The following is a 14,530-nucleotide window of genomic DNA, read 5'->3' as shown; positions in this document are numbered from 1 at the left end:
CCATTGCCCAACTATGTTGTTGTGTGGCTGAAGTGCAATGGTACGATCTCAGCTCACTGCAACCTCTGCCTCCCAGGTTCAAGCAGTTCTCCCCGCTCAGCCTCCCGAGTAGCTGGAATTACAGGCAGCTGCCATCATGCCTGGCTAATTTTTGTATTTTTGTAGAGATGGGGTTTCACCATGTTGGCCAGGCTGGTCTTGAACTGCTGACCTCAGGTGATCCATAGCCTCGGCCTCCCAAATTGCTGGGATTACAGGCATGAGCCACCATGCCCGGCTATGTGTGTATTTAATCACTGGTAAATAATTTAATGATTATGTATATGTATTATCAGGGTTCTGCTGTATTTACCAAATGATGATAGCTGTTGTCTTAGTTACGTTCTTTGTTTGCAAGGAACTGCCAGCTGAAATAATAAGAGTTTATTATTCCTCTATTCCTGCATGGCAGGAAGAGAGGTGGATTCTCATGGATATCCAAGAGGTGGATCCGTAGACTGGCTAGGACTTGTGGAGATTAAAACTGTCTTTAGTTATGAATCATAGTCAGCTTTAGGGGGCTTTTGCCCTTCACTCTAATATGCTTTTATTTATTCTTTTTGAGATGGAGTTTCACTCTTGTTGCCCAGGCTGGAGTGCAATGGTGCAATCTCAGCTTACTGCAACCTCTGCCTCCCGGGTTCAAGCGATTCTCCTGCCTCAGCCTCCTGAGTAGCTGGAATTACAGGCACCTGCCACCACGCCTGGCTAATTTTTTGTATTTTTGGTAGAGATAGGGTTTCACCATGTTGGCCAGGCTGGTCTCGAACTCCTGACCTCAGGTGATTCACCCGCCTCAGCCTCCCAAAGTGCTGGGATTACAGGCATGAGCCACCACACGCGGCCTCTTGTATGCTATTTTTATCCTGCCTCAGCCCCTCTGCTCTTTGGTCTGTCCATTTGACTGTATCCTACCAACTTGTCTGGTTTCTCTGTGGTCCTAGGTGAAATTTCTGAGGGGGAACATTTGGTTGGCCTAGGTATTTACTGTGTTTGTCCAAGCTCTTCATGCTTTGTGGGCTATTGGACAGACTATTGGATTGATTGCCTCAGTTAGGTATCTACTGTAGTAGTCTGGTCATTGTGGCCGGGGAGATGGCTGGTCATCTAAAACAGGGCACATCTAGGGCTCCCTCTTCAAAGAGCAGGGGTGATTTGCCCTAGAGAAAAGGAATGTAGTCATAGTGTACACTCTGATTAATGTGTTTAGTACCATTGCACAATTTCCCTTTTCTTTTCAATGACATAGAAAGTGGCTAACATTGAAAATAGCAGTTGGATTTAGAGACTTGAGTAGTATCAGAAGGGAAATATTAAAGAGAATGCTTATATACTTGACGACAGTCTTTTGCTTACTGCTCTGTAAGCTGTCAGCACACATTCTTTTATCTCCTATAGATATCTTGGTTAAAATATCTGTTTAGTTAGGATTGTTAAAATTTTGGATAAGTTAGTGATAAATACTAAGGAAAAATTCTTTCCTTAATATTTTAATAGCTAGTTTTCGCTTGAAAAGATAATTTTGAGAATTTTGCAAACCTCAGGATTACCAAATCTCTTTTAGGATATTCTCTTATATATATGTTAGTTATTTAACCCAAGATCAGTGCTGAATTTATGCTATATCATGAAATGTTTACAATAATAAATAATATATAGTAAAACCAGAAAACTGAAATATTGTATTCAATAATATGTGGATATTGGCAATAAAATTACAGGTAAATTTTATTGTTAAATTGATTCTAGGTTGGGCCATGCAGGCTGCTGCCTATATCTTCATTCATAGGAAATGGAAGGATGACAAGAGCCATTTCGAAGACATGATTGATTACTTTTGTGATATTCGTGAACCACTTCAACTCCTCATATTCCCAGAAGGGACTGATCTCACAGGTAAGGTAGCCTGGGTTTGGCAAAGTTAGGAATCATGTAGTCTAAACTTCTCATTTCTCAGATGAAGTAACTGAACACCAACAAGAATAAGGGCTCTTCCAGGTGTGGTGGTCCATCCCTGGAATCCTAGCTACTCAGGAGGCTGAGACTGGAAGATGGATTGAGTCCAGAAGTTTGAGACCAGCCTGAGCTACATAGCGAGACTTCATCTCAAAAAAACAAAACAAAACAAAACAAAAAATTAATGGCTCATCCCTAAGGTCACTCAGTTAATCAATAGCATGTCAGGACTCAGAACTCTTGGTTTCTAGCCCATTGAATTTATAGTAGGCAACTCCAAGCGGTCATATTATTCATACTTGCCATCTTTGAACTTTATATTTTAAGCCTCAGAATATATTTTAAAATATCAGGCTTTTATCTTTATGTAAGTGTAATTTTAAAATCATGTTTTAGGTTAATGTTTATCCTCCCCTACCTGTTGTTTATATTCTCTTATCCTCTTCTAAGGTATTTATTTATCCATTAGACCCTTCCTACTCCTCAGCATCTTCCTCATAAGAAAAAGATCTGATAGTAACTAATTTCAGTTATTGTTGATTTACGTTAGTAGGTTACCTTTCTCCTGATATTTAAGCCCTATCCTTGCTACAAGCAGGAATAGCTTTGCCCTTCTTCAAGAAAACTCAGCCATCATTGAGTTGTAGCAAGGACACAGGAAGACATGTTTATAACTTTTCGGCCTTCCTAAATATTAAACTTTTTTTTTTTCTTTTTTGAGCCTGTCGCCTAGGCTGGAGTGCAGTGGCATGATCATGGTTCACTACAGCCTTGAACTCCTGGGCTCAAGCTTATAGTATCTGGGACTACACCAGATACTACCACCACACCTAGCTACCAGATTTTAAACTGTATAGGCCAGGAATTGCCAATGGATTTCAAGAAAGTCTTAAAAAGACTGAAAACAAAATACTCAACAGTCTGTCATCCTTACTAAATCAGTAGTTTTCACACTTTTTAAACCATGGATTATTTTTGCAGATGAAGCCTTCTATCAAGGATGTTAGATAATAAGATTGATAAAAGCAGAACTGCTCTGGTTGATACTGGGAGGGGTGACGGTGGGGGCATAGCTTAGACAGAAAGTATTTCTGTAGAATCTTTGGACTCAAAAGACTAAAATTTACCTTTGATAGTCCCGATAACTTCAAGAGAAATACAGCAGAATTTGAGAAGGATTCAGTGGATCTTACAGCTCTGCTGTGTAAGGGAAGACAGGCTGAAGCAGAAGAGAACTGAAGTCTAAAATCTGAAGTAGTATGGGCAGGTAGAACATGAACTTAACTTTCAAATTTTTGGTAATAGACTAAGAAGGGCAACCCTTGGAATTTAAGAGAGGAGAACAGGTAAATGAACATACTATTCACACTGTGCACATAATAATTTATGGAACTCATTATTCCAAAAGAGAGTTCAAGATGAAAAATAGACATTACATACATATTTAAGCAAGTGAATAGGTGACTGAGCCATAATAGGTTGTTAAGGGAAATTAAGGTATTTTAGGATTTACTATAGGTAGCAATGAAGAGATCTTTGACACATCTATTGCAGATGGAACTGAGCTAAATGAACGGTGGCACTTTTTTTATACTAGTCAGATCTCTAAAATGTATGCCAACTGTGTAGTATATTTTTGATTTTTTACAGTTGAGATTCTAGAAGTGGTTGGATCACAGAGGATAATACTGAGGATAATAATGGCTGCTTGTTGAAGCTTGAAAATATATTATTGTAAGTTGTAAGTTGATTTCCAGAACTAGATTATCATTAGGAAATTATAAGTGACAGGTGGCCATATTTAAATTTTATAATATTTAGAATGTATAATACCTAAATTTTGATATTGAAATATCAGCTTTATTTAATAAATATAGAGTATAGAAAGCCATTCACTGAAATGATAGGTTTATATTTGTGAATGCGAAAATGTACACCAAAGAATGCCAACTTTGAAAGTTATTTGGTAAATAAAAACTAATGAAAGAAAGGTCATATGTTACTGCTACATTAGTGTTAATATGTTCATACATTAGACCTTCAGAGTCATAAAATGTATATGTAAAACTTTTTTCATTCTCTATTTGTTCTCAGGTTTCTTTTTGTAGGTGATGAACTCTCCATCTAGTTGCATAATTTTGGAGTCCATAGTGCTCACCATTACATGATGTAGTTGCACATATATTTTAAATGCCAATGATATTTACCTTTGAAGCTAGACTTTGCCAAGGAGAAAAAACAGACTGATCCTGAAGCTTTTAAACATTTTTTTAACAGTATAATACAGATAATTTTATTGAGTTGGTGAAAAATCATTTTAAAAAATAGGCTAACAAAATATCTCCAGTTTGGAAAAAGTATCTGTTAATTAAAAGGTGTTTAGTTACTACCATACTTAACCTTAAACTGGGTTTTTCAGCCCAGTGAGACTGTTTTATAATTTAAGTTCTGAATCTAGCTTGCATGTACATTTAAATTAGTGCATTTAAATCTAACTTTACATATATTCTATCTTCATATTTTATTGTTGGTTATAACTTTTTAATGGAAGCAATATATGTTAATTTGGGAAAATTTGGAAACATAGAAGTCTGCACAAAACTTGCTATAATCCCACTGCCCATAAGTGAACACTATTTTAATTTTGGTCCATTTCTTTTGAGTCATTTGGTCACACACAGACATATGTGCACCCATACATATGTCTTCGTTATTCTTGGGTTAGGGAGTTCTATATTGTATTGGCATATTAGTTAAGGTTCTCTAGAGAAAGAGAACCAGTAGGATGTGTATATATAGAAAGAGGTTGAGATTTATTTTAAGGAATTGGCTCTTACAGTTGTGGAGGTTTGGTAAGTCCACGATCTGTAGGGTAGGGTGGCAGAGTGGAGATCCCAGGACGTAGTTGAAGTTCAAGGCCAAAGGCAGTCTAGAGGCAGAATTCTTTCTTCCTTGTTGGGGAGAGGAGGGCACTTCTGTCTTTTTCTGTTAAGGTCTTCATTCACCTGATTTGATGGGGCCTACTCCCATTGTGGAGGGTCATCTGCTGTACTCAGTCTACTAATTTAAATATTAGTCTCTTCTAAAAAATACCTTCCCAGAAACATCTAGAATAATATTTGACAAGATACCTGAGTATCATGGCCTATTAAAGTTGACATATAAAATTAGCCATCACAATTAGTATATGATAATTTTGAGTTCCATTTCCCTGATTTGGAAAGATTCTAACAATTATGTTATTGCATATAACATAACACCTATATACATAAAACTTATTCTTTTTAATATGTATATGAGTGCCTGGATCTTTATCCCTACTTTCATGAAGTTTACGTTCTGTGAGGAAAGACAGATGATAAACTAATAAGTTAATAAAAATATGTCAGTCATAAGTGCTATGCAGAAAAATAAGGCAGGATAAGGAGAGAGAGAGTGATAGAAGGGGTGTAGGGTGCTGTTTTGTTTAAGGTGGTTAGGGAAAGCCTCTCTGTTAAGTTTCTATTTAAGTAGGGACTAAATGAACAAAGCAGAAAACCATGCAGCTGTATGGGTGAAAGGCATTCTGGGTGAAGGAAGGAGCAGCAACTGCACGGATCCTGAGGTGGGAACATGCCCAGCTGGTTTGAGAATAGCTGCTAGTAGTCCCATGGGTGGAAGGAGTGTAGGAGTGGGAGAGTTACAGGGAGTAACGTGACAAGACAGGAGGCTGTGGTCAGAAAGTGGGATGCTAGTGCAATAACAGAGTCTGGGGATGAGTAGATGAAGTAGGGGGTAGATGGAAAAGTCTGCATCTCTAATCTCTCTGTATTTCTGATCATTTTTACCAACCCACATTGTGACTGTTTGTTTTAGAGCTGTTTATACTTGTACTCACATTCTACAACAGTTCAGTTTTGCTTTCAGAATCCCCAGAGTTTTATAAACTGAAAGACCAAACTAAAGGGTAGTTACTACTCATCTTTGTGGTGTCTGTGGGATTCCTAATCCCATTTAAGGTCCTGTCAGCTGTCTATAATATAAATATTGTTTTGTAGCCCCATGCCCAGGATATCCTCAAATGAATATGAGAGGAACTTACTACTCTTCATGTGTAGGGCCTTTACTTTTGACTTGCCTGGCTCAATTCCTTTATCATAAAATGATGTAACACCTTCTATAGGAGTGTTCTTTGAATATTTCAGTGTTGTGGAAGGTGTCTATGGTTTTTGGAGACTTTGAGGACTCCGTGATCTTAAATTTACTCCTAGTAAAGTTGTGTCGATATAGATATTTTTCTTGTGACTTGGAATAATAGTTTATCAATTTCGGAATGCAGCTGAGGATTGCGGGTTCTAACATCTGCTGTCATCAGAAAGTATTTCATGATCTCTCCCAGCAGTTGAGGCCAAATTTCTGAACACTTTACTTTTTCCAAATGTATTTGCTGAATAATGGGTTTGGTTCTTCTTGGAACTTGTAAAGTTACCTCATGGAATGGAAAAAGAAGGTTTTGCCAACAACTGGAACATGTACTTGACTCCGTAACTATATTCAGCCAAACCATGTTCAGATATTTGTACATGATGTGCTAATCATGTGCCCATTTTGTTATGGAGCGGTTTGGGTTAGTAATATTAGCATACTCTGTGCCTGAGCAAGGCAGATATTTCAGTTTACATTGAAGGCCTAAATTATTGGGTTTTAAAGAATGTTGATCTGATATATTTGATTGCTAGTTATTTCTTCTGGATGTCTAGGTCATTGTATTTTGTTAGTGTCTTAGTTTTATTTTATTAGCATTTTATATTTTAATATTTCAATTTTGTTATATAGGGATTGTTTTATAAAAAATTTAGTTATTAGCATTTTAATTTTCATTGAATGTTGACTTTTATGAAATCTTTTAAACAAAAGATATGAATATGAATTTCAGAAAATGTATAAAAATCTATTTATGCCTTTGTTATAATTTTTTTTAATTTCAGTAAGTATAACCGAGCATCTCAGCTTTGAAATGCATTTTAACACTTTTTTCTTTAGTCTTAGAATATAGCCTCGAAATGTACTTTGAGACTCTGTTTTCCTTCTGTTTCCACTAGACACTTCCTTGCACCATGTATGCTTATCTACTATATGCTTGCTTAGAAATTCCAGGGGCTAATTTTGAAACAAACCAGGCATGGAGGCCCTGTGGAATCCTCCCACTTGGGGGAGTCATGAACAGTTAGTTCACTACCATCAGGCTGAAGTCAAAGTAGTGCCAAGTGGACCTCCGGATGGCCAGTTACCCAAGATAGCCATTGGAACAAGACACACAGACCCTGTGCCACTCACACATCTCCTATAGCAAGTTTCCTTTTAAAAACACTATGATAAATTTTAAAACTTAAGATAGGACTTTAGAACACTAGTTCACTATCTTCTCAGTTTGCTGGCTCTCTGTTTAAAACCTGCTTTCCCTCCCACCAAACTTGGCCTCTTGTGTTTGGCTTTCGAGCAGCAAATAGCCAAACCTGGGTCTGGTTACATAAGTAGGTCTGGGATCTTGATAATGGACCATCTGCAATGTTTGTATCTTCTCCTTTGACTCAGTATTCAGTAATTATAGAATAATTAACAGCTATTTTTTATTGAAAAAAATTCTGCACTTCTTTTCTTACCTTGTTTATTTCCCTTTAGTTTATGATTTATAATGGTCCATTGTTTTGTTTAGAAAACAGCAAGTCTCGAAGTAATGCATTTGCTGAAAAAAATGGACTTCAGAAATATGAATATGTTTTACATCCAAGAACTACAGGCTTTACTTTTGTGGTAGACCGTCTAAGAGAAGGTAAGCACCCATTTCAAAATGTACCTTTTGATAAAAGTGGCAAAAATTGCTAAGCTTTATATATAGCCCTTTAGAGTTTGTAAAGGATTTTTTACTACTTTGTCTCAAGAAATGAGATATTGTATTTTTATTCCAAGTTGGCCTATGTACTAAAATGTTTTGCCATGTATTTGTTAGAGATATAGAAGAGATCTCTGTAAAAAATTCTTTCCCCTTTTTTGGAACAGACATAACTCTATATTACATATATATATATGTTTGTATATAGAGAGTTAGGCTATAATTCCATTTTAGGATATTTCTCCAAGTGGCGAAAATGTCTTTTTTTTTTTTTTTTTTTTGAGATGGAATCTTGCTCTGTTGCCCAGGTTGGAGTGCAGTGGTGCTATCTCGGCTCACTGCAAGCTCTGCCTCCCAGGTTCCCGCCATTCCCCTGCCTCAGCCTCCCAAGTAGCTGGGACTACAGGTGCCCACCACCACGCCCAGCTAATTTTTTGTATTTTCAGTAGAGAGGGGGTTTCAACATGTTAGCCAGGATGGTCTCGATCTCCTGACCTCGTGATCCACCAGCCTCGGCCTCCCAAACTGCTGGAATTACAGGCGTGAGCCACGGCGCCCGGCCAAAAATGTCTTAAAAGTATCTTATCACTTAATCCATTTCTCTAGTACTCATGAATAGCAAAAAAAAAAAAAAAAAAAAAATCTTATCACTTAAACTAACCATACGTTTGGCTCTTGGGGTTTGAGAATATATCATTCTCTTACTATTTTAAGCTATAGAGAAATATAACGATCTGAAAAATAATTTTACTTTAATTATTTCACTCAGTCCACCAAGTAACTGGTTGGTAGGAAGGCAAGTGCCACTACCTCTACTATTTTATAGTTAAATAGAACTGGCATCCAGTGCGGTAAGTATATTTTCACAGGTTACTTGAGTCAGGGATAGAACCTTCTTCTGCTTCCTAATTTGTGGCTCATATCACACTTCTTTCAAACTGTGTCTATTCAGGGGCATATATGAGCAGAAAGTGATTCCGTTGATGATATCGCACCCATTTAAATGCTTAGGTTTTGATGTAAATAAAAACCAATTGTACTTTTTAATTATAGTTCTGCATATTTGCAAGTTTATATATTTATACACATTTGTACATACAAATAACACATATATGAAGAAAAGGTAACTATTCGGAAACATACTGAAGTGTTAATTTTATAACAGTTCAAAGCCCACAGTCACCTAACAGAAGTGTGTTTGCACATTTCTTTTCTTCACTCTGATTTCCACTAAGCCATATTGTGTAATGGTGATCTCTGTGACAAATGTCACCTTCATCTGATAACTGATATATTTTCATAAAACTGCTGTGCATAACATGAAAAGTCTTGAACCATTATGTAAGAAAAGGTATGAAGTTCTTCTTTCCCTAAATGGCATCACTGTTGTTCTCTTTAGGATTTAATATACTTTAAGATAAAAAGTATAACCTGCCAAGATGAAGCATATTTATAACCAAGTACCCATGATTTAAAGAAAGGTTCACAATCAATTCAAAATCACATGGTATGGTAAACCAAAAATGTTATTCATATTACTTTGGTTTGCTTTTGCAATTCTGTGATTACAACTAATATAACATGGACTTGTGGACTTGACATTCATGTTGTATGTGATTAGTGAGTGCCCATCTACCCATAGAAGTTCATGGAGAATACAGTTCTTCATGCCTGTGGAATGGGGTGGAGAGGCACGAAGGCATTCAAGCAGTGATGCTTTTTTTTTTTTAATTTGATACCATTTACTATGGCATGTAACTTAGACTCACCCTTCTCATTCAACAATGTTTTTCTATTTTACAGTATTTAATGATTTCTTTAAAGGTATTTCTGACATCATAGAACAATCTATAGAGCTCTCTTTTGAAATCTGGAAAATATTTTGGTAGCAAACTGATTTATAACTTTGGTTAATGTGTATTAGTCATCACTCCAGGCACTAGTCGACAACCACAATATGTAATTTTTCCTGCCAGTTGTGACAGCTGGTCTCCCCAACATCCCTCCTGTATCAGTAAAAAGAAACATAGATGATTCCATTTATTTCAGTTATAAAACAACAGTTAGATGATTTTATTTGTTAGAAACATAAAATGGGACTTGTATACTATAATAATAAAAATAAAAAATATGATGAGGATAACTGTAATAGTATAGCAGCTAACATTAACTGAGCATTTACTACGTACCTGGCATTATGCTGTGTGTTTTATGCCTATGATCAATTCATCTTCACAACAACTGTACATGTAGTTATCCTTATAAATATTTATCTTATTGTGCAAAACTGAAGCAGAAATTGAGGTAAAGAACCTCATCAAAATTATTGGAATACAGTTTGTCTAACTGAATAGCTCTTGTTCTTTCTACTGTAACTAGTTGCTGCTTGTATTTATAGTATGATTTTAGTTAACAAAATCTCCAGATCATTAAGCACCTTTCTAACACTAGTGAGCTGGAATATTTTCTTTAAGAAAGAGTTAAATAGGAAAAGAATTTAAAAAGAGGCTAAATGGCCAGAACATGGAGAGATGGTAGTCACCAGGCAGGTGGTTGTGATGCTGCCTGAGATAACGGGGGAGCAGAGCAGGAAGAGGCTAAGGAGGCATCAGTTGGGGAGTTGAGGGCAACTCTCATTTCTGGGAGTTCAAGTGAATAAAGAGAGAAAAAGTTTCATTAGTGATCGGAGGTGAGGAGGATCTTAGAGGTCATCTAGTCCAGAGTTCCTTTTAGAATGGGAATCTAAGACTCAGAAAGGGGCCCAGCCTGGCTTTCTGATTTTTAAGCTCATGTATTATTAAGACTTGAGATCATCATATAGATTTATTTGAGTTTTAGGTTTGAAATACTTGTTTTTGAATTCAAAGAAAGCAGTTTGTATTTCAATCCATACTTAGCTCATATGCTTAAATTCTAAATATAAAGGAATGAAGGATGTAATCTTTCCACTATTACTCTAGAGGGATACAGGGTTAACCACAAAATAGAAATTAAATTCCCACTAGGTAATTTGGATCAGCACACCTGAACCAAATTCTTCGGTTTGTATTCAGGGAGAGAGAATTGCTGACTTAACATGCAGGTTACATATATAGTGTCAATAGTCTTGTTTGTGGGACGCTCATGTTTGTCTACAATAGTTCTCATGTGCTCTGAGAAAGTTGATAGCTACCTAGGAAATAAAAGCAATATACCAATCATAGACAGCTTAGTCTTCAGTAGCATTGTTCGACTATTTTAATTTCTTAGATTTTTGCTTGCTGCACAACTAGCTAACAGTCCAGTCTGTCTATTGCCTACAGTGGAGGACTAAAGGTGACCAACAGAAACCCATCTCTGGCTCACATTGCATTTATAATAGCAAGCCTCTCCCAGGGTGGCATTTCAGTTACCCTTTTGAACAGCCAGCATGTTTCAGGAGGCAAGGAAGAAAGACAGACAAATTATTGAAATATTGGGTGCATTATGTATCATGCACTCTGACCTTTTCATACAGACTTTTATTGCTGGAAACTATGAAATTGGATAAGACCTTCCGTTATGTTAAATAAGATGTGGTTGTACAGTAGACTTTTGACATTTGCTAGAATATTTTCTGAGACAATTTCCATTTCCTCAATTTTGGAAATATTTTTGTAGATTAGTAGCTGACTTTCTTTTGAGGCCATTTTACAAGGAACATGATAGAGTGCAACAAAACCTAAATGAGATTTGTACACTGATGAGTGGATAAGCACCTGGATCACCTAAGTGACCTGGTGACCTGCACATCATGAAGCAGAAATTATTCAAATTTGCCTCAGGAGAAGTATGCATGACCGCATGTCAGAGACCTTTGATGTCTCTTCATGTTGAATTTTCAAATGCCATGGTATCGCTTTAGACCATAAAGGGAATTCATATTGTTTCTTTGTTCCTTTTAGTCACTGCCCACCTCGCCCCGTTTCCCTCCAGCGAAAAATCTGAGCTGCTCATTTAGGACGGATCTTCTTGTGTTTAGTGAAAAAAGTCATGGTTGCCTTAATGAAAAAGGATAGAAGCCCTATCTATTGTACTTAAAAACAACCATCTAACACTTATCAAGTTCTTCTTATGTACCAGGTATTGAGTTGTGCACGTTTCTTTACCTTGCCCATGCAGTAGAATCAACCATAGAGCTTTTTAAAAATACAGATACTGAGGTCCAAGCTCAGACCTATTGAATCAATCTGGTGATGGGGACCTAGACTCATAGCTACTTCTTTCACCATTCATACGTATCCCCTAATTCTCCTACCTAAGCTAGGTGGTAGTTTGCTTTGTGCTGCACCTGTGGAGCCTGGCTCCGTTTAGCAACTTTCACAGGGTCATACTGCTGCTGAGCAGAGGAACTTTAAACTCAAGTCTTTTTGATTCCAGTGCTCATGTTCTTTCCACTGTATAATAAGCTTACAGTTTTTCAAATGCTAAAAAAAATTATTCTTTGTAGGTTTTTTTTTTCTATTTCCAAGATTTCTCCCTGATATCCTTGGCTCTACTGTGAGTTCTGTTTAAATGAAAAAATATATATAAAGGATTTTCTTTTTGTAAGCCTCTTTTATTTTTCTGATTCCTGCCTTTACCAGTTCCTCCTCCATTTCTCTAATCTTTAAAAAAAAAAAATGACATTCAAACTATCTGTCCTTTCAAATTGTGATTTCATTCTCTGGCAGAGCCTGGGTTGAAAGAGGAAAAAAAAATTGTGGTTCAATCGTTTTCTTTCTTTTTGCCATCAAATTGCAGAAATAGCTTGATGACTTGATTTTCTCAACACTGGTTCATTTTTTATTAAAAATAGATAATAGGTTTTTAATTGTAAAAACAGAATGTACTTACTGTTAAAAATTGGAAAATTAATAAAGAAGAAACTGTTGTGCAAGCCAGAAACCTGGGAGTCATTGTTGGCTCGCCCCCCTCTGCTTTTCACATGCTGTGAAATCCCAAACAAGGCCTTTTGATTCTACCCCTTAAGGATCTCTCAAATTAATTCTTTTCATTCGCAGTGCCATACTGGTCTGGGCCTTCTTTGTATGTTCCCTGAATTATCATACAGCTGCTCGGCTGGACTTTCTAGCTCTGGTCTTGACTTAACCAGTCCTTTCTCCACTTTGTAGCCAGAGAGTCAAGCCTTTTTCTAAATGAGGGTGGCATCACACTGAGATAGGTATCCAGGCACTGGAGTAAGGTCTCACAGAATTCCAAGGTTAAATCTACTCTAACATGATTTACCCAGGCCTTTTATGACCTACCTCTCTGGCTGTATCTCCTGTCTCCCTAGTTGTACCATTTGTTCTAGCCTTACTGAACCACACTTCTTTCCCAGATTGCACAGTGTGCTGAGCCTTCCCCACGGTATCCTCTTAAGATGTCACCTTAGATAACAGTTCATCCAGGAAGCCTTCCTGATTTTCTTTGGCTTGGTTGGGTATCTTGCTTTATATTCCCTATATGAATGCTTTTCCTACTAGCTATATGTAAATTTTTCTTACGATAGTATCACTTCTTCAGTTGTTTATCTTCTTCACTGTTTTTTCTCAAGCCTTCAACACAGGGCCTGGCATATAATAGATACCCTTCAAATTTTTTGAGCCTATCAACTAATTAGTCAATGTAATTTTATACCGTGTTCCAATAAAGATTTAAAATGGCTAACATAAATTTGTATCATATAATAATAGCAGTGCCCCAGCCTGGTCAAGATGGCGAAACCCCATCTCTACTAAAAATACAAAAATTAGCCAAGCATTGTGGCACACACCTCTTAATCCCAGATATTTGGGAGGCTGAGGCACGGGAATCGCTTGAACCTGGGAGGTGGAGGTTGCAGTGAGCTGAGATTGCACCACTATACTCCAGCCTGGGTAACAGAGCCAAGACTCTGTCTCAAAAAAAAAATAATAATAATAGCAGCACCAAAAGTAAGAGAAGAAATCAAGGTAAGGGAAAATAGGGGTAAATTTTTTAAAAACTAGATGTGAAGTTACATTAAAAAACATGTTATAAGTTTCTACATTTCTTTATAATGTGAGTCCAAACATTGTCCCTGAGCTTTCTGTACCTTTTATACAAGGAAACTGAAGTATTATTGACAGTGTTTATAAGATCAAAGCAAGCCAGATGATTAGAAGAAGCATTTTTGAAAGACTTGAAATATCTCCCATGGCTCTTCACAAAGAGCACATTGTACATTTCATGAGCAAGATCCTGAACAGCATCCTTATGGGAAATATAATGAACTTTTTAGAACTACTCCACATAGCCTCATCATGGTTGTCCATGTTGGCTAATGGAATAAACACATTCCATTACATGAGAAAGAGCAGTCTCATAAAAGCTCAAAACACTCAGACTCTATATGGATTTAGAGTGTCTCAACTCTAAAGGTATGGATAGACTGCATGTCCTTCAGACGATTCTCCATAAAAAGTCTTGTCACTCACTGAGGATTGGATGACAATTAGTTCACACTGAGTTTGATTATTCTTTGTAAGGCATCTGTTCTACAGAAACTTTGTGTCATGAAGCGCTGCAGAGTCAAGAGCTATAGTAGTAAGTGGATCTAGGAGTCAGACTAAGGGAAATTAAAGAGCTTACTGAGATTTCACACATGAATTGAAGGCCTCCTTCAAAACAGAGGTCTGCCAG

At 36.9% G+C, this 14,530-nt stretch overlaps 1 protein-coding gene across 7 annotated transcripts in view; it reads left to right on the top strand.

Annotated features, from left to right (window-relative positions):
- Positions 1–14,530, top strand: part of LCLAT1 (lysocardiolipin acyltransferase 1) — a 196,531-nt gene that overhangs the window by 111,614 nt on the left and 70,387 nt on the right. For all 7 annotated transcript variants that reach the window (XM_008952516.4, XM_063594638.1, XM_008952517.5 and 4 more), the window contains 2 exons: positions 1,789–1,935; positions 7,691–7,807. In XM_008952516.4, coding sequence (XP_008950764.1) covers positions 1,789–1,935; positions 7,691–7,807 — 264 coding nt within the window. The remainder of the gene's footprint in view (positions 1–1,788; positions 1,936–7,690; positions 7,808–14,530) is intronic.

The sequence above is a fragment of the Pan paniscus genome, chromosome 12, assembly GCF_029289425.2.
Source record: "Pan paniscus chromosome 12, NHGRI_mPanPan1-v2.0_pri, whole genome shotgun sequence".
Lineage (NCBI taxonomy): Eukaryota > Metazoa > Chordata > Mammalia > Primates > Hominidae > Pan > Pan paniscus.
Note: the sequence above shows the minus strand (reverse complement) of the source record. Positions and strands in the feature narration are given on the sequence as shown.